Here is a 19,580-nt window from a genome sequence, read left to right on the forward strand (position 1 = left end):
AAAAAAAAAACTACCATTCGACTCAGCCATCTCCATTTTATAGTTGAACAAAAGTTAGGCTTAAGGAGTCTTAGTCTCTGATCAAGTTGGGACTGAAACTTGTATTTTTCTAACCAAACATATTTTAAGCCTTTCTACCAAATGGTGATTTTTATGTTTTGGTATCAAAACTCTTTTCTCTAAATTTTTTTTAATACCACTACTTACTTTGTTGTGGTAAATAAGAGTTAATCTTCTCTCCTCATCTCTTTTGCCTTCATGAAAAGCATGTATTTTCACACATTTGCTAACTTCAGCAAATTATCAGTGTAGTATACTCCCCTATTTAAAAAAAATTTAAATATTTTTAACCTGTTGCCCAGGTTGGAGTGCAGTGAGTGGCACAATCATGGCTCACTGCAGCTTGAACTCTGGGGCTCCAGCAATCCTTCTGCCTCAGCCTCCCAAGTAGCTGGGACTATAGGCATGTACCACCACGACTGGCTAATATACTTTTTAAAACTAATAAAATTGTAAGTGTGCCTGTGTGCCAATAAAGAAAGCAAGCCAATGCCAAGTTTTGATATTTTTACATAGAAAAAGTTAAGTCAGCAAGATAGACTGATTTATTGTAATAAAGGAACATGTTTCATAAATGTTGATTAAATATTTTTCAAAACATTACAAAAGTATATGATATGTTTTAAATGGTATGCAGTTTTTGGTGACTTGTAACTGTTCTAAACAACTTTAGTTGTTAATACCTGGTTTTGTTTCACAGCCTTGCATAACATAATGTTGTATTTTTATTAAGTCGCCTTGTGTTTTAGTTGAAACACAAAATGTGCTTATTTTATTTTTGAGACCTAAGGCACAGAATTGTAACTACACTTTTAATTCTTATATTTTTACTGCATTATGTAATTACTTTCGGAAAGTGTAGTACTTTTAAATATTTTCTTAGTTTAAGTATCTATTGAAATTCTTCCATATGGCAGTTTTCACTAGCAAATTCTGGCCTTGTATTATACTTTGACTTAAAAATTGTTCCTCAAGGATTTATTAAGCATTAGAATTGCCATATTGGAACACTTAGTATGAGTAAAACAGATCTGTTGGTTTTCATTACCTCATCTATTTTAAACTTACAAAAAGCATTGACCTCTGAAATGACTTTTGTATTCCAGACATATTTTCTAACTTTGTGTTTCGTAAATTGGACATTAAAGTTGATGTTCAAGGAAAAAACTCAGAATCAGATCTCAAAATAATGTTAAACTGTTTCTGTACTCCTGTATGTGTAAGTGGCAAGAAGCAGGAAAATCAGTAACTTACCAAATAATGAAAAATTAATGCTAGAGAGCATTATATAGTAAAATTTCAATTTTTTCCTTTATTCAGAGTTAGTATAAAATAGCTAAAGCTAGGGAAATAGTATAAAATAGCTAAAACTGGGAATTGAAAATAAGAGAGGCAAATTTTGCAGGGAAGACCAGAACAATCAAGTCTATTTAAGCTTACCCTATTTGAATACTTCTGCCTTTAAAATAGATTGATACAGATTTCATTTTGTAAATACACTGAATAAGTTGCATGCAAATTTTTCAAATAAAAATTGCAGTATGAGAATACCAAGTTTTATTCTTACGTGTCTGTAAAGGGAAGATGATAGTAGCTCTGTGTCCAAATTCTTGAGAAAATAAACACCTGAAGACATACCTGACATGTAAAAAGTGTTAAATAAATGCATGTTATTTCTGATGACTTCTAAAATCTAAGTTTATATCCAAATTGATTTTAAATATGGATTCACAATTCCTTTTTTTGTTTTTTTTTTTTTTTTGGTCCGTTTGTTTTTGTTGTTTGTTTTTTTTTTTTTTTTTTGAGATAGAGTCTCACACTGTCGCCCAGGCTAGAGTGCAATGGCATGATCGTGGCTCACTGCAACCTCTGCCTCCTGGGTTCATATGATTCTCCTGCCTGAGCCTCCCGAGTAGCTGGGATTATATAGCACACCACCATACCTGGTTAATTTCTTATATTTTTAGTAGGGATGGGGTTTCACTATGTTGGCCAGACTGGTCTCGAACTTCTGACCTTGTGATCCGCCCACCTTGGTCTTCCAAAGTGCTGGGATTACAGGCGTGAGCCACTGTGCCCAGCATGTGGTTTTTTGAGACATGGTCTCACTCTGTCACTCCCAGACTGGAGTGCAGTGGCACAATCACGGCTCACTGCAGCCTCAACCTCCCAGGCTCAGGTGATCCTCCCACCTCAGCCTCCCAAGTAGCTAGGACTACAGGCATAAGCCACCATGCCTCGCTAATTTCTGTACTTTTGTGGAGACTGAGTTTTGCCATGTTGCCCAGGCTATTCTCAAACTCCTGGGCTGAAGTGGTTATCTTGCCTCAGCTTCCCAAAGTGCTGGGATTACAAGTGTGAGCCACCATGCCTAGCTCACAGTTTATTTGAACATTTGTGTGTGCGTAAATGATACTCATGGAATATGCGATGAAAGCACAAATTAATTTAAATCCCAGTTATGCAAAGGAAAATGTTATACTTTATGTTATAAAAGAGCTGTATTGCTAGGCCCTCTATGATTTTGGAACTATGTTTTTCTCCCAGTTTTATACTTGTAAAGCCAGTAAGAGAAGCTTAAGAAACCTGTAGGAAGGAAACAGAAAAGAGCACAGAGTAGGTTATAATGGAGGCACAAAGGATATTAGACAGGAAATAGCCACAAGGCTCATAATATATGGTGCTGATTCATGTACCGTAAGATAAAATAGCAGTTGTCCAGGATCACTTCTGATGACCTCAGGCTCCTTTCTGTTGCTTTTAACACTTTTCTTGTGCAACTCATGGCTACATATGTAATTAAAACTGATTTAGACTAGTTTTGAAAAATAGAATGATAGTTGTTTTTGATTATTCACAGTAGTTCTGTGAAGTTGCTGCAAGCCCTGAATTAGAAAATACTCAACCATTGTTCCTAAGAGAAATAACAGAGTTAGGTTCCTATGTGGCTCTGGTCACAACAGTATTGATCATCAGTTGATCACTACATAACCTTGTTTATATGTGTTTCTGTTTTAAAAAGCCTTATTTAATATGTATTGTTGATTCGTTAATATTGAACTTATGGCCAACAGCACTACAGCTCATTCCTGAATGAAGCATATCTCACATGTATTTTTTCTGTAAAGCACATCACAGCCTCCTTGTGCTTAAGAGCATGATAGCACTTCAGCACTGTGCTTGAAGGCCCTTTTAAACAGCAAGATCAACACAGAAGCACAAAAATATGGCCCTAAATAGACCATGTAAAGGACACTTGTTTATAGTATGAGAACTAAAACAAGAAGACAGAATGTTGCTTTGCTCAGCCTCAGATGAGAATGTACGCATTGGGTGACTCAAATTTTTCACTGTTTTGTTCATGCCTTGTTGAATTCATGGCACTGAAAAAGTGCCACGAATATTGATTTTGGTGTTACAAATCAGTTTTATCAAGGAGGTGTGAGGATCAACTATATAAACTTTATTTTGGTTTCTTATGTAATATGATACCCAGCTTATTAAGTTACTTAAGTGTTTTTATGGTGATAATGAATTTTACATTGATGTAAGCTATTCTAGTAAGTTCTTACTGTTCCATTCTTTGAATGATTATTTCCCCATAAAACACCTTATGTTTATTTGGTGCTTTTTGATTTATAGTTTTTCAGATACATTATTTTACTTGGTTCTCTGAATAATAATTTGAGGTTAAAAAAAAAACTATACAAATCTTAATACTGTTTTCTAACTGATGGAAAGACTGAGGCTCTGAGAAGTTGTTATGTCTTGCTCAAAGTCACATAGGTGGGAAATTGTTAAGAGTTTGGTGTCAGACTCAGCTTTCTGTCCTGATTCAGTGTGTCTTCAAATGTCCTTATATTACACTCTGAATATAATTTTAAGTTCATAAACCTTCCTGGAAAACAGTTTGGCAGCCTCTAGAGTGATCTTTAATAATACTCTTTAGTTGGATTGGGCACGGTGGCTCATGCCTGTAATCCCAGCACTCTGGGAGGCCGAGGCGGGCGGATCACAAGGTCAGGAATCGAGACCATCCTGGCTAATATGGTGAAGCCTCGTCTCTACTAAAAATATAAAAATTTAGCCGGGCGTGGTGGCGGCCTGTAGTCCCAGCTACTGGGGAGGCTGAGGCCGGAGAATGGCGTGAACCGGGGAGGCGGAGCTTGCAGTGAGCTGAGATTGCGCCACTGCACTCCAGCCTGGGCGACACAGCGAGACTCCATCTCAAATAAATAATAAATAAAAATATCCTTTAATCTCTTAATCATATGTCAGTAAATAATCAGATGTAAGATCAAAGATTTATTTACAAGGATGTTTCTCTTTGTATTATTTATGGTAGGGGAAAACATGAAAACAACCTGAATAGCCAACCTAAAAAGGGGGAGAGTTTTATCACTTACGCTGCCTATGGAATGGTATTACATAACCAGTAAAATACTTTCCTGCCTTAATGATATGGGCTTATATTTAAGATATAATAAGTGAAAAAATACTAAATTATATTTACAGAATGAAGTTTAAAATGCACAAAGAGCTGGAAGTGAATATGTATCATTTTAGCAGTGGTTATCTCTAGGAATTGTACTCGAGTGATTTTATTTGGTTTCTTGCATTTTTACTTATTTTTAAAAAATTTTTCTCTGACTATGCTTCTTGTAATTAAACAACTCTTAAATTCACTGACATAGTCAACTGCTTATTGTGTTGACAACACTTGAAATATTGACAAAAGGTTATTAGAAATTTTATGTCTGGAAATAAGTAATTTTTCAATGTGGCTTTAAGTTAATTGAGCTTTAAGCTCAAGAAAGATATGAACAGTATGCAGAATCTGGGATGATTACATATATTAAAAAATCAAAAATGTGCAGAATTAATCTCCTATGCATTTCCTCTTAAGCATTTTTTTCTGTAGGTTACTTGTTAGATTTCTCTGTTTTCTGTGTATGTCTCCCAGTTTCCTTTTAATACTCTCTAAGCTTTTTAATGTCTATCTTCAGGTATCCAGTCACCACTTTTCATGAATTCTAACCATATTGCTATATTTTTGTATATCTTTTTTTCCCACAAGAGTTTCTCTGAGGTTATTAAAGATACTCTGTAATTTACATTCTCAGTCATGTGCTTTTGACTACTGTAAATGAAGACGGATGTGAGGGGAGGGATCAGTATCTTCTCCCCCATTAGAGAGATCCTTGTTCAGCACACCTTTTCTTCACTCAGTTGCAGTCTCAACCTTGATATTAATCACATTTCCTAGGTACTCTGGTTTATTGATCTATCTGCCTATGCTAACATTGTATAATCTCATTACTGTAGTTTTGCTCTTAAATTGTATCTGAGCAGGGCAATTTTTCCAAGTTTGTTATTTCTCAGGAATATCTTAGCTCTTTTGCTAAGGAAGAGCCTTTTGCTCTTCCATTTAGATTTTTTTAGAATAAGCTCTTTGAGTTCCACGAAAAGCCTTATGCCTTTAAAAAATTTTTTTTGACAGTCTTGCTCTGTTGCCCAGGCTGGAGTGCATTGGTGTGATCTCAATTCCCTGCAACCTCCACCTCCTGGGTTCAAGCAGTTCTCCCACTTCAGCCTTCCACTTCAGTAGTTGGAATTACAAGCATACACCACCATGCCTGGCTAATTTTTGTATTTTTAGTAAAAAAAGGGTTTCACCATGTTGGCCAAGCTGGTCTTGAACTCCTGAACTCAAGTGATCCACCTGCTGTGGCCTCCCAAAGTGCTGGGATTACAGGCATGAGCTACCATGTCCAGCCAGCCTTACACCATTTTGATTGAGATTCTATTTGAGCTGTAGATTAATTTAGAGAAAGTAACTACTTTTGAAACTTAAACCTTTTATGTTTTTTAATGAAGTCATATAATTTCTTATGTAGAAGTTTATATCTCTTGTTAGATTTATTTTTAAAATAATTTAAATTTCTTAAATTATGAATTTATTTTTAATTAAAATTTCTATTTGTGTCTGGTTTATAGAAATGTAGCTGATTAGTTATTGCCAACAACCTTGCTAAAGCCTTTTATTATTTCTAATAATGGGGTATTTTGGATATATGACATGTGATAATCATTATGTATAAAGACTGAATTTTTTCTTTCTACTCTTTATGGCATTTAATTCCTTTAGTGATCTTATTATATTAGCTAGGATCTCAGTACACTGTGGAATAGACACAGAATGAGTATCCTCATTTTGTTCCTGACTTTAAAGGGTATCATCTTTAAAAGATTGACTTTAAAGGGCTAGTATTTTACCATTGAGTGTGATTTTATAAAGTGTTTACTTGGATTTTATAAATAACCTCTCCCTCTACACGCCCCCCCGTTTTTTTTACTTTTTGTGAATTGTGTATGTTTTTTTCTTTTATGTTTTTAATATTAAATAATATGTTAATAGATTTTTCTAATGTTGAACCACTTATGCATGCCTGGAGTAAACAAACATGGGCATAATGTCTTACTTTTCTATACGTTGCTGGATTAAATTTGTTACTAGTTTTGCATGTACATTTGTGAATGAAATTGTTTTATAATTTTTTTGTATTTGTTATGTTTTGATATCAACATGATAGTCTCAAAATGGGTGGAGAATTGTTCTTTTTTTATGTTATTTGAAAGGGTTTGGGTTAAATTGAAATTATTAACTACATGTTTATTAGATTTTCTAAAATCATTTTAGCTGGAATTTGCTTTATGTTTAAGAATTTTGTAATATATATTTGACTGAATTGTATATTTATATATTTTAGTGATTTGTCCATTTGTTTTCAAATGTGCCACATTCTCTCTGTTTTTTTAAAGTCAACTGCTGTACCCCCTCTCTCATTCCTAGCATTAATTAGAGATATTTTTTAGTTACTCTATTTTATTGGATTTTTTAAAGAAACAGCTTTAGGTTTTATTAATCCTTTCTATTTTCACTTTCAGTATGTTTTATTTCCTGTTGTCTGCTTGTTTAGTTTTTTCTTCAGCTTATTAAATTGTTTAGTTTTCATTGATATTTTCTATTAGAAACATTTAAGTTTAGAAAGTAATTTTATATGCTACCTCAGCTGCATTCCATACAGAAGATTAAGCTTCTTAATTAGGTTGCTCAAGTCACTATATCATTACCAAATTTTTATCTATTTGCAGCGTCATTTATTGAGAGACCTATGGTAAAATTTTCTACTGTGTTGTTGTATTTAGGAGTTTCTCTTTGTGGTTCAGTCAGTTTTTTTGCTTTACGTATTTTGGAGTTTCATTATTAAGAATGTATAAGTTTAGAATTCTTTCTAATGAGTTGAACCTTTTATCAAAGATATAGTGACCCGTGGTAAGAAGCATTAGCAATGACTATTTTAATTAGTATTGCTTTAAATAATTTATGGCCTTGAATTTTAAAAATGTCTCTTGCAAATAGCATATAGCATGTAGGGATAAGCAAATCCTGAAGAGTGGACACTAAATTTCTGAACCAGTTTACCTCTAGATTTGTGTTTGTTTATCATCTCTGGTCTCCATGGGGTTTTCTTACTAGCAGCTCAGCAACACATTCAAAATGATTTAGTTTTTTTTTGTTTTTTTGAGACAGAGTTTCACTCTGTTGCCCAGGCTGGAGTGCAGTGGCGTGATCTTGGCTCAGGGCAACCTCTGCCTCCCAGGTTCAGGTGGCTCTTGTGCCTCAGACTTCCAAGTAGCTAGGATTACAGGCATGCGCCACCAAGCCTGGCTAATTTTTGTTTTTATAGTAGAGATGGGGTCTACAAAAACTAAAAAAATTAGCCGGGTGTGGTGGTGCGTGCCTGTAGTCCCGGCTACTCAGGAGGCTGAGGCAGTAGGACCCTTTCAGCCTAGGAGTTTGAGACTGCAGTAAGGTCTCATTATGCCACTGCACTCTGGCCTGGGTAACAGAGTGAGACCTTGTCTCTATTAAAAAACTTTTTACTCAAGAACACATTTGTTACCATTGAGATTAAAAAACAACTGGTATGTTTCAGAGGATGTTAATCATTGTCCCTCAGATTTTCTTAATATACAGTATGTCTTTTCAGGATGCAGTATTTAAAATGGAGGTTATATTTGTATATTCTATATGTAATTTATAAAAATGAAGGTTTTCTTTCCTTTTATCTGAAATTTTCTGTTAGGATCTCTGAATTCTTTTCTATTTGATGTATTTACTACTACTGGGATAAAACTATCCATGTGTTCAATTAATGTGTGTCATCTGTGTTCATACTTTTGTCTCTAATCTTTATTATCATCATTATTATTATTTTTTGAGACGGAGGTCTCACTGTATTGGCCAGGCTGGTCTTAAAGTGCTGGGCTTAAGTGATCTTCTGGGTTCAGCCTCCTGAGTAGCTGGAATTATAGGTGCATGCCACCATGTCCAGTTTTTGTCTCTAATTATTGTTTTGAGTTTTCTTTTTTTCCCTCATTTACTGATTGTCAGTCTTTTTATCCTCCTTGTGTTCATCTTTATAAATTTTTAGTTCATATATTGTGTAATGATTTCATTTGATCTGGTTTTTTTTTTTTTTTCTAGAATCGCCCTTTTCATCTGGTTCTAATTGTTTTATGATCTTATGTTTAAGCTTTTATAGGATTTATATTTTAATTTAATTATGAAGCATCTTTGGTTAATTTGCCTTTGTCCTTAATTTGGGTTTGTCCAAATTTGCTGCTGCTTTCCATACTGGGTTATTTGCTTTGTGAATACTGTGCACATTCTTTCTGATTTATTATTTTTGTTTTGTTTTCAAGTACTCTAGCATAGTTGTTATGCCATTTCTTTTCATCTTTCATCTTGCTTGTAATTGACCTGGGCAAATATATTCAGACTTTTATGTTTTCTCTGATAATATTGTAGAGCAATCTTTGAAGTTTTTCCTGACCTATTTGGTACAGGGATATTGAAAGAGAGCTCAGTTGTAAATTCTTGCTCGGAAACTTGTGTTTAGCTGTCTTAAGATCTTGCTGAAAGTTTTTCCTGAGGTTTTATTCTGTGCAGCCTTAGAGATAGAATGATGTTGGAATTATCCCCCACCAGCCATCCCCTCAATTTTGTTAAGTCACCTTATTAATGACAAGCCTTGGTTTTTCTTGATACTTAGTGGAAGCCATGCAGTAGTATTCAGGGACTTATGTTCCTGAAGGGGTTTTCCTGACTTGTTCAAATTATCTACTCACCATTTCAATTATTTTTCTCCAATTGAGTGGGACTGAGGAGTGGAGTATGTATTAGTCAGTTCAAGCTGCCGTAATGATATACTAAAGACTGGGTGGTTTAACAACAGAAATTTGTTTTCTCACAGTTCTGGAGGCTGGTAGTTTGAGATCAGGGTGCCAGCATGTTTGGGTTCTGATGAGGGTGATCTTCCTGTCCTGCAGATGATGACTTTCTTGCTGTGTTCTCACATGGTGAGGAGAAAGAGTAAGAAATCTCTCATTCTACCTTATATAAGGAAGGCCACAATCCTATTGGATTAGGCTCTCACCCTTATGACTTAATTTAAGCTTAATTGCTTCCTAAAGACCACATCTCCAGATGCAGTCAGATTGCAGGTGTTAGGAATTCAACATATGCATTGTGAGGAAACACAATTTAGTCCATAGCAAAGGGCCAGGGTGAAATGGATGAGAATTCTCATCTACAGTTTTTCATCCTATTAGTACAGTAGAGCAGGGTTAGAAGCTACCTCAGGCAGCCTGCCTTACCAGAATCATCACCTTTTTGTGGCCTTCAGTTTTGAACTTATGATACAATGTGGTCTGTCCTCTTTCCGAAGTTGTTGCCATTATTTTGAGGGGCGCTTGGTTTGTTTGATTTACTGTTTTAAATTCATTTTGCTGAGTATTATGGTAAATAAGTTTAGTGTATGAATTTCTATTTTTGAAAGAAAGCCTAGTTAGATAAATTTGTTTAAAAATAAAATGAGAGTTGCATTTCATAGCAGACATCAAGAAAACATCCAACTAGATTAAAGAATTAAATGTACAAAATGATTCTATAAACATTTAAGTGAAAGCATTGATGGTAAATACTTATCTTTAATTGGAGGGCTGTTTAAACATAAAAGCAAAAGTATAAATTAAAATAATAAAATAGCATGTATTTGCCTCTTAAATTGGCAGCATTTTTTGATTACTGCCAATGCAAATGTACTAATCAGTCATGTGTTGTTAGTGGAGTTATAAATTGGTATATCTTGCTGGAAAAGAGTATGAAAGTGTCTATATATTTATATCTCAAGCCTTAAAAATGCTCATACCTAAATATATTGTTTTCATAATATTTATTGGCATAGAAAATTGTGTTGAGCACTTTGGCGAGGCCGAATAGCATAGGTCATACAAGTCTGAGTTTTAATACTTGCTGTACCTCTAACTCACTGTAATCTTGGACAATGTAGCTTCTGCTTCAGTTGTATCATCTGTAAAGTGGGGATAATAGCAGGATTTATCATAGGGTTCTTGTGCTGCTTAAATGGCACATAGTTGGTGATTAATATGTTATATTGTTAATAATTAGATACATTATGATACCAGTCATAATTAAAAATGCAGAATACCAAAATTAAAAGAAGTTTAATTCTGGGTTATAGAGTTCTTGTTTCTGTCTTTCTGCTTTTTTTAGTGCTTTCTCATTTTCTCTAATGATAAAATTAATACTGAAAACAGCCATATATTTGTAGAGTGTGCCTATTTCTGTTAATTTATTTTTTCTGTTAATTTTTTTTTCCTCCCCGAGACTGAGTTTCACTCTGTTGCCCAGGCTGTGCAGTGGCGTGATCTTGGCTCACTGCAACCTCTGCCTCCCGGGTTCAAGCACTTCTCCTGCCTCAGCCCCCTCAGTAGCTGGAATTACAGGCATGCACCACCATGCCTGGCTAATTTTTGTATTTTTAGTAGAGACAGGGTTTTGCCATGTTGGCTAGGCTGGTCTCGAACTCCTGACCTCAGGTGATCCACCCACCTCGGCCTCCCAAAGTGCTGGGATTACAGGTGTGAGCCACCACGCCCAGCCTATTTCAGTTAAATTTTTAAAATTAGCTTATCTAATCTATTGCTAAAGCTAAATTCAGTCTACCATTTGAAGATACCTAATTTCTTTATCATTAAAGAGCAAGGAAAGACATTTTTAAAGTTCATTCAGTATTGAATTCCTTAATATACCTTTCAAATATGTAGTCATATATTGAACTGACCCCCTGCCAATTTAATCCAGGTCCTGAGAGTTTGACCTATTTGTTTACATGTTAGCACCTTTTCAAAACTTGTGATAAATAAAAGTGCTGCCCCTGAGTAATGTCAGGCCTCAGCATTCTACACACTTTATTCTCCAGAATAAACAGCTGAAAGTTTGACTTCTTATTTACTCTCCGCTGGCTATACCGGTATATTTTGTGGAATAAGATTGGAAAAAGTTGGGGGAAAAGAGAGGACTGGAGAAAAAAGGAAAAGATAAATCACTTCTGAATATGCCAGTTGATAATAACTAATCTTTTCTTTCGTCTTTTGTTTCTCCTGTATGTCAAGTGGCTATTGAGTGTTTTGGTATTTTCCAAACAAATGTAGAATGATTTCATTCAAGAAGCTGTTCCTTTTCTATCTGTGCTTCATGAGGAATGTAAACAGTGGGTACACATGATAATGTCAAAAAATCTTGTGAAATTCTTACATGATACTTGTATCTACATAAAATCTTACAAATGGTATTTGAGTGTACCTGGTGTTTTGTGTCTCAGAAATATATTGCTGTAGCAACATTGCTTTATTTTTATAGTGTTATTTAAATTGTTTTTTGATAATTTACTTATGTTTATAAATGCCTAATGTATTTTTTATGTTTTTATGAGATAGAAAAAATGTGAACATATAAACTGTTGCATAGAAACTATTTCTGTTTTAAGCAAGCTTATATTTTTTCTGAAATTAATTTCAGTGTGTTCAAAAAAAGGCAAAATTGAGAATTTTTTTTTTTTTACTTTCCTATAGTTAAAAGCAATCTTTTAAATATATGAGTATGATATCTGTAGTATTTGGTAGATGCATAAAGATTGCAACGCATATACATAAAGTATATGTTAATAACTTTGAACATGAGAAATGCCTTCATTTTGTCAAAAAATTAGTCATTTAAAATTTTCGTTGAATTTTTAATATATTCACTAACTTAAAGTGTCAGATAAGTCTACATGATTTAAAATTTATAAAGAAGTCACATTATTTTTATATGTAGTTATAAACATACAAAACAGCTTGTATTTTTTTTGACTGGTAGGTGTTTTGTAAACTTTTATAGATTATAAGTTTATATATAATAGTAATTCATTTATCATTGCTTCTTTAAATTCCTTAACCTTAGGCACATCTCAACTTTTTATTTATCCATCTTCCATTCCTTGCCAATAGTGTTGCACTTTTCTACAATTTTGGAAAATCTTGGAAATCAGATCCAGGGATTATTAAAGCAACAGAAGAGCAAAAGAAAAAGGTAGCAAAATACCAACTAAGTCACTTGTGTTTAACTGCCAAATTATTAGTATTTATAGCAGACATTAGAGTACAGAGGAAGTAACTATCTTTTAGAATATAAAGAAGTTTTAAGCTAAATTGAGATTATGTATCTTTTATTTGGTGCTCATCCTTGGTGCTGTTGTGATGCCTGTCCATAACACTTCCATGACATTTTATAATTTCATGTTTCCCTCCCTTACAAGACTGCTGTGATTGCTTTGAGGGGTGAATACAGTGTCTTAAACATCTCTGTAAATCTCCAGGAAATAATTTGCATTCAGTAGATGTTTGCTGAATGACTATGTCAACTAGAAGGTTAATAAATTGGTTGATAGTGCAGATACACTGTCCCAATAGCTAAAATATTTATATATACCATCCAGGGCATCCCTTTCTTATAATGCAGGTTATTAGGAAACCAATTTTATAATCTAACAATGTTGTGTATTTACAGAACTGGACTAGAAGCATTTTAGATTATTTTAAGAGCTGTTTTGTTTAGTCTCTAAAAAATTTTTTTTGATGAGTTATTCCAGTCCACGATAGACTAACACAATGGCAGATTCTTTTGGTCTAATCCCCTTTTTTCTGGGCAGCATAGAGATTGCTACCCTGTATTCTTACAGCAATGAAATAGCAGTAAATAAACAAAAGATTTTATTTCTCTTTTTGAACTGAAAACTTCAGTAAATTAAAGATGAAAATCATGTTTATTGATTCATAGGGATGGCAAAAGAGTTGGTGAGCATTGTTCAGTTTTGAATTAAATATTATTTTTTTAATTCACAGACAATAGTTGAACTTGCAGAGACAGGAAGTCTGGACCTCAGTATATTCTGCAGTACCTGTTTGGTAGTATTTTCTTCTTTGTTCTTCCCTCCCTTCTCTTCCTCCTGACAGTGGCATAGCATAGAGGGTATGGGGTGCGGGGAAAAGGAAGAATTTCTTTCACTGAACACATTCCCTATCGTTAAAGGATGTCTCCTTCCCAAGGCGCTTATTCACTGATGATAGGCCTTGATTGCACTTTTGATTCAGAGGTGCCATTTATTTGTATTCATTCTCTTTCTCTTTTCTTGCTTAAAATGTTACTCAGTAAATTAAAAACTAAGAAAATATTTTAGATCAGAGGTTTATAATGATTCCCTAATAGATTGCTTTCTTTACTACCTAAGAAAATTTATACTTCTATTTAAAAGCCACATGGGAATATCCATTAGATAACTGTTAAGACAACATGGCCTCTAAACAAGTTCAATTGAGTAGGTGGTTTTTTATTTTTATTTTTATTTTTTTTGGTATCAGAATGTTTATGTAACTTTGAACACTGTTTTATCATAGATTTTTAAAGTGGTCATCCTCACCCAGGTCATAGGCAAAGATATATATGAAATTACTAGTATATATTAATGAGTCAGATATAGTACTATTGGATTGTTTATTATTATAGACATCAATTTTCTGTAGGATAATACTCTTTTTTTTTTTTTTTTTGAGACAGTCTCACTCTATCACCCAGGCTGGAGTGCAGTGGCGTGATCTTGGCTCACTGCAACCTCTGCCTCCCGGGTTCAAGTGATTCTCCTGCCTTAGCCTCCTGAGTAACTGGGATTACAGGCACGTGCCACCATGCCCGGCTAATTTTTGTATTTTTAGAAGAGACGGGGGTTTCACCACATTGGTCAGGCTGGTCTTGAACTCCTGACCTTGTAATCCGCCCGCCTCGGCCTCCCAAAGTGTTGGGGTTACAGGCGTGAGCCATTTGGTAGGATAATACTCTTATGTTTTAATTATTTTTCGCTTAGTTTTTATTATTAGTATTTGTGAAAAATAGATATACTGCCACAGTGCTTAAATTATGTTTTTCTACATGGAAATTGAAATAGTCCAAAGTCATACATAAAACTAACTGCCCTTTTACACTTATACACTGCAAGTGAGCTCATGTCTTAACATCTGATTAATAATAAAGTCATTGACTTCATTTAGGATTATGGAATGAATTTTTGAAACAGTTCTAATTCTGCAGATTCTTTATTACACTTAATATTCTTTGACCAGTTATGATTTTGAATATTCAAAATATATACAGCTTCACGTTTGGTAGCAACTTTAGGATACCAACTAGATTCTTTTGTATATTCAGACATTCTGAAAACAGTTTTTGTTTCTATGTTTTATAATGGGTAACTTATAAGATTGATACTCTTTTTCTTAATATTTAGAATGTTTTAATATACTGCTTTTCTGTGGAAATACACTGTTCCACAAAGTATGCAGTGCTGATGTACTTGCCATATGGCAAACAAATTATATAGTCACTCAATACAGATAGCAGTTTCATTGTCAAATACACATTGGATGGCAAGAATAAGACTAATTTTGTCATCATAGCATAAATGTTTTATTATGTATTATAAGCCACATACTTCTTGTTGGAAAGAACATTTCCTATTATAAAATCTTGCAAATCAGCAGAGGTAGTTGTCATTATATGGGTATGCTTCACTTTGGTAAGTAGACAGGTCCCTAAGGCTTGTAGATCAGAGCTTTCTTAAAAATGAATTATATGGTGATTGCACTCCTGCACTCCAGCCTGGGCCACAGAGTGAGACCCTGTCTCAAAAAAAAAAAAAGAAAAAAAAAAAATTACTTTGTAAGTGATCCCAGGAACCTCGAGACCAAGTCACGCCTTAGCCAGTTAGTCTGTTTTTCAGATTTTTGACTAGTGTTGCCGCTGAGGGTTGGAAGTGGGGATAGAAGTTGTTTGAATATCCTGCTGCCTTCTAAGTAGATTTAATCTCACAAGTGTGGTGAAGAGTAACTTACCCTTTTCTTTATTCCAGAGATAATTTTAGTAGATGTAAGAACTGTGTGTTCACTGTGCCTTTTCCTTTGTACCTCAAAATAGTGTGTAACCTTATGCAAACTAATGGAGAAATGGCAGTGCTTTTGTTGAAACACTGAAGTGTATTTATACATTTTTTTCTGGCCAGAGTTAATAACTCCAGCTCTTTTATCATATATCTAGCATTAGGACTGCCAACCCTTTGAAGATCACCAATGAGTTTTTGTATTCACTTGGCCGATTTAGAGTAATGTAGGTTTTAAAAACCATTTCAAAATGCTTGAAAAGCAAGACATCATAAGCATGAATTCTTTATTGCCAGTCAATAACTGAATAATGAATTTTATGTGTTTTTTTTTTTTTTTTTTGCAAGAAATGGTGACTTCTTAAGCATGTTCTGCATTCTTAGATATGGTCATACATTTCAGCAGGAGAAATGCTGTACCTTAATCTGAGATCTCAGAAGGCACTTTACTGAAGAGAAGTAGATGTATATATGTTGGTTTTTGCTGGACTTGTTAATTTGGGAAAGACAAATATTTTATTGATGATTTTGAATTTTAAGAGCTTTTTAAATTCACTTTTAGCCTGACCTTCCTAGTAAGGAATAATTTTATTTTATTGAAAAACAACCAACATCATAACCATTAATCATAATGGGACATCATTTAGAAGACTGGAGATTGATGTGTTTTTATTACTCAGAAATTTGAGGGATGTGAATTAAACATAGCATCATTCATCACATCAAATTGGTGTGTAATTCTTAGTTTTTGTAAATTGATGGTTCAGTTCCATTCTTGAGAGCATATTTTTTAGAGTAGCCTCATTCTTTTATTCTTTGTTTTTGTAGTTGAAATTTTATTAAACAAAACAATACTGATTTTTGGTTTTATTCATTTGGAAACCTTGATATAATCTTGTTTGAAATATATAGTTTTATTTTTTTTATAATTATATTTTGAGAAAATAAATATTCAGCTTTTCTCTCTTAGTACAATGCCTTTCATAATCCTTTAACATGCCTATTAACAGATACGGAAACCAGTGAGGTCCAAACATTGTGGTGTATGCAACCGCTGTATAGCAAAATTTGATCATCATTGCCCATGGGTGGGTAACTGTGTAGGTAAGTTATATTAGTAATTTCTTATATATCATTCATTTAAGTTACTTTAGGTAATGAATAAAGTATAATATTAAAGTAGGCAGTAGAAAGTTTATTACTCTACCCTTCATTTCCCCAATTATCTTCTGGTTGACAACACAGCAACTCAGTTGAGAGAGGGAGGGAAAAAATTACAAAATCAGTGCCTGATATCTTTTCTCTGTCAGTTCTATCTGGTGCCTACTCTTGATAAGGAGACAAAAATTTTTTTTTCTAGTTAAACTAGAGAGATGAAGGTAGTAATATTTGAAATGATATTATGTGCAGAGGCAAAGAGGAATGATAGATAAGTACTGTACACACTTCACTGTTCAAGAATGGTGTAGTCTAAGGAGATAAACTACATGGTTTGAGAGATGCCCGGGAGATTTTATGAGGTGACAGAAAAGAAACATTACAAAGATTGTGTACCTCTGTTGAGGAGAAACCTTTGAAAAATTGGATTGTAAAGTTTATAAAAGAAAAGGTAAAATAGGGCTATTTTAAACCTCACAAAGAATAGGATTAGAGGTCAGAATTGTGATTTATTTAGTTCTTTGGGACTTGAACACCATTGTCATCATTATATCTTTGTGTGTAGTTGTAAACATTCTTACTGTAAGATTTTTATTAAAACATTTTCCAGAAAACCACTTTATAAAATAATGAATGTATGTGTGATTATCATCACAATTGTAGCACACCTTTCATGGCATACCCCTCAAAGGTGCATTACCCGTTGTTTTTTCTTAGCTGAAAAACCTTGCTTCTGTGTCGTTCTTCAGGTGCAGGCAACCATAGATATTTTATGGGCTACCTATTCTTCTTGCTTTTTATGATCTGCTGGATGATTTATGGTTGTATTTCTTGTGAGTACAATTCTTTTTTTGTCTTTTTAAAACAAATTTCTGCATACTCAGATTATACTTACCATACTAACAAATTACTATAGTGACAAAAGTTGTTTAAATAAAATTATGGTTTGGATACCTTATGAAGCACAAAAGGGAAAAAAGATACAGCTCTATCAGTTATGTCCAATACACAGTATAAGCAAACAGTTAGCAATTAACCACCTTTTAATACTTGTGTCCTCTGGAAAACATGTGGTTTAATAGGCTTTGAGAAGCTTCTGGGTAAAATGCATCAACATTTTCCACATCATGTGCTTGCTTTACTATAGTAGCTTATAGATTAAGTGATTGTCCTAGTTCTCTTTCTCACCAAGCAGTTGGGAAAATATACTTAAAATTAAATTTGCAGAGAACTTGAAATATTTTGAAAAGTAGGTATAATTATTGCCTATTAGAGAGTATTAGTAAATATCAAAAGTTACCTTTTTAATAAGAAGTTGTTATTCCATTGTGGGTTTCATACCTTAAAGGAAATGATAGATTTTTATCGCATTGAGAATGCAATCTGGAAAGAGGATACATCACTTACGATGCCTCAGGGCTTGGTGTTGCTTAGCATAATGATGTATTAGATCCTGGTTTAAATACAAGTCTTGGAAGGATGATTTTCTAGTCTTCCTGCCCCACAGATATTAAAAATAATCAGTGTTACTGCCCTCATGAACCAAGGGAGGTTACCACCTCAGTTAAAGAGTAATAGGAAGATTTGGTCAAAGAACTTGACCTCATTTCTGGCCCAGCACACCTTAGAGAACACTTTCTTGTCAACAACAGCAGTACTTTATAGCAGCTCTCAAAGAGCAGGAGATCTTGCATTAGAAAAAGCCTACCTTGACCGGGCGTGGTGGCTCATTGCCTATAATCCCAGCACTTTGGGAGGCCTAGGCGGGTGGGCCAGTTGAGGCCAGGAGTTTGAGACCAGTCCGGGCAACATAGGGAGAGAGACCCCGTCTCTACAAGAAATACAAAAATTAGCCGGGTGTGATAGTGCATGCCTGTAATCCCAGCTACTCAGGTGGCTGAAGTGGGAGGATTGCTTGGGCCCAGGAGATCGAGGTTGCAGTGAGCCTTGATTGAGCCACTGCACTCCAGCCTGGGTGACAGAGTGAGACCTTGTCTCAAAAAAAAACGCCCATGTCACCATCCTGTTAATGTTATATGCCCTCCTTCAAAAAAATCTCTTTCATATATCCTCTTTTTGTAAAGAAAATGTTTTTTTAAGTATTGTGTGATGCAATACCAATCAAATAAAATTGTTTATTCTGAAGATACAGTGATTTTTTTTAAGATTGGCTACTGCTTTTCCATTTCTGTCTTTATGTTTTTTTGCTGAGATATAATAGGGTTATTTAAGAGTGTAAAAACATTTGCTATTGAATGTCATCAGTTAAATCTAGACCATTTGCCTATGTTTTCTAAATGGTGCCAGCACAAATGCCTGTATGAGGTGCTTGGATGATAAGATTGAGTAAATACAAGTACTTTTGTTCTGGCTTTAGATTGGGGACTCCACTGTGAGACCACTTATACCAAGGATGGATTTTGGACGTATATTACCCAGATTGCCACGTGTTCACCTTGGATGTTTTGGATGTTCCTGAACAGTGTTTTCCACTTCATGTGGGTGGCTGTATTACTCATGTGTCAGATGTACCAGGTATGTGCAAAGGCATTCTTTTTAGTGCACTAATTGAAAACTTTTCCATCCTTGCATAAAAGATAATAATATATTATCTTCCTAACCACTCCTGCTCTTCAAGGATTAATTTTATTTTTCAATTTAGTTTTCCTTTCTACCTCACTCTTGTGTTTTTAATGGTATTTTTACTCACAAATACTAATATTCAAAAGCTTTTTTTTTTAAAAAAGGAATTTTTAAAAGCTCATTCTTAGAGAGGCTGATATGGAGGTTGTCTGTGCATGAATAGTGTCTATCCATGCACAGTATCAAGTAACCTGTGTTTAAATATTTTTCACATTTAACTGGCTACTTTTCACAGTCAAATGATACCATGTAAACTAGCTTTGATGATTTTCTGATGGAAAACCGAAAACAGACTTTGTTGTTTTTATCTTTATCCTAGTT

General features: G+C 34.2%; 1 protein-coding gene across 1 annotated transcript in view; it reads left to right on the forward strand.

Annotated features, from left to right (window-relative positions):
- Nucleotides 1-19,580, forward strand: part of ZDHHC17 (zinc finger, DHHC-type containing 17) — a 95,000-nt gene that overhangs the window by 70,732 nt on the left and 4,688 nt on the right. Inside the window, exons 11-15 of the mRNA XM_011981386.1 lie at nucleotides 12,438-12,562; nucleotides 13,375-13,437; nucleotides 16,469-16,562; nucleotides 17,366-17,449; nucleotides 18,994-19,151. Of these exons, the coding sequence (XP_011836776.1) occupies nucleotides 12,438-12,562; nucleotides 13,375-13,437; nucleotides 16,469-16,562; nucleotides 17,366-17,449; nucleotides 18,994-19,151 (524 nt within the window). The remainder of the gene's footprint in view (nucleotides 1-12,437; nucleotides 12,563-13,374; nucleotides 13,438-16,468; nucleotides 16,563-17,365; nucleotides 17,450-18,993; nucleotides 19,152-19,580) is intronic.

The sequence above is a fragment of the Mandrillus leucophaeus genome, unplaced genomic scaffold (assembly GCF_000951045.1).
Source record: "Mandrillus leucophaeus isolate KB7577 unplaced genomic scaffold, Mleu.le_1.0 Scaffold225, whole genome shotgun sequence".
Taxonomy (NCBI): Eukaryota; Metazoa; Chordata; class Mammalia; order Primates; family Cercopithecidae; genus Mandrillus; species Mandrillus leucophaeus.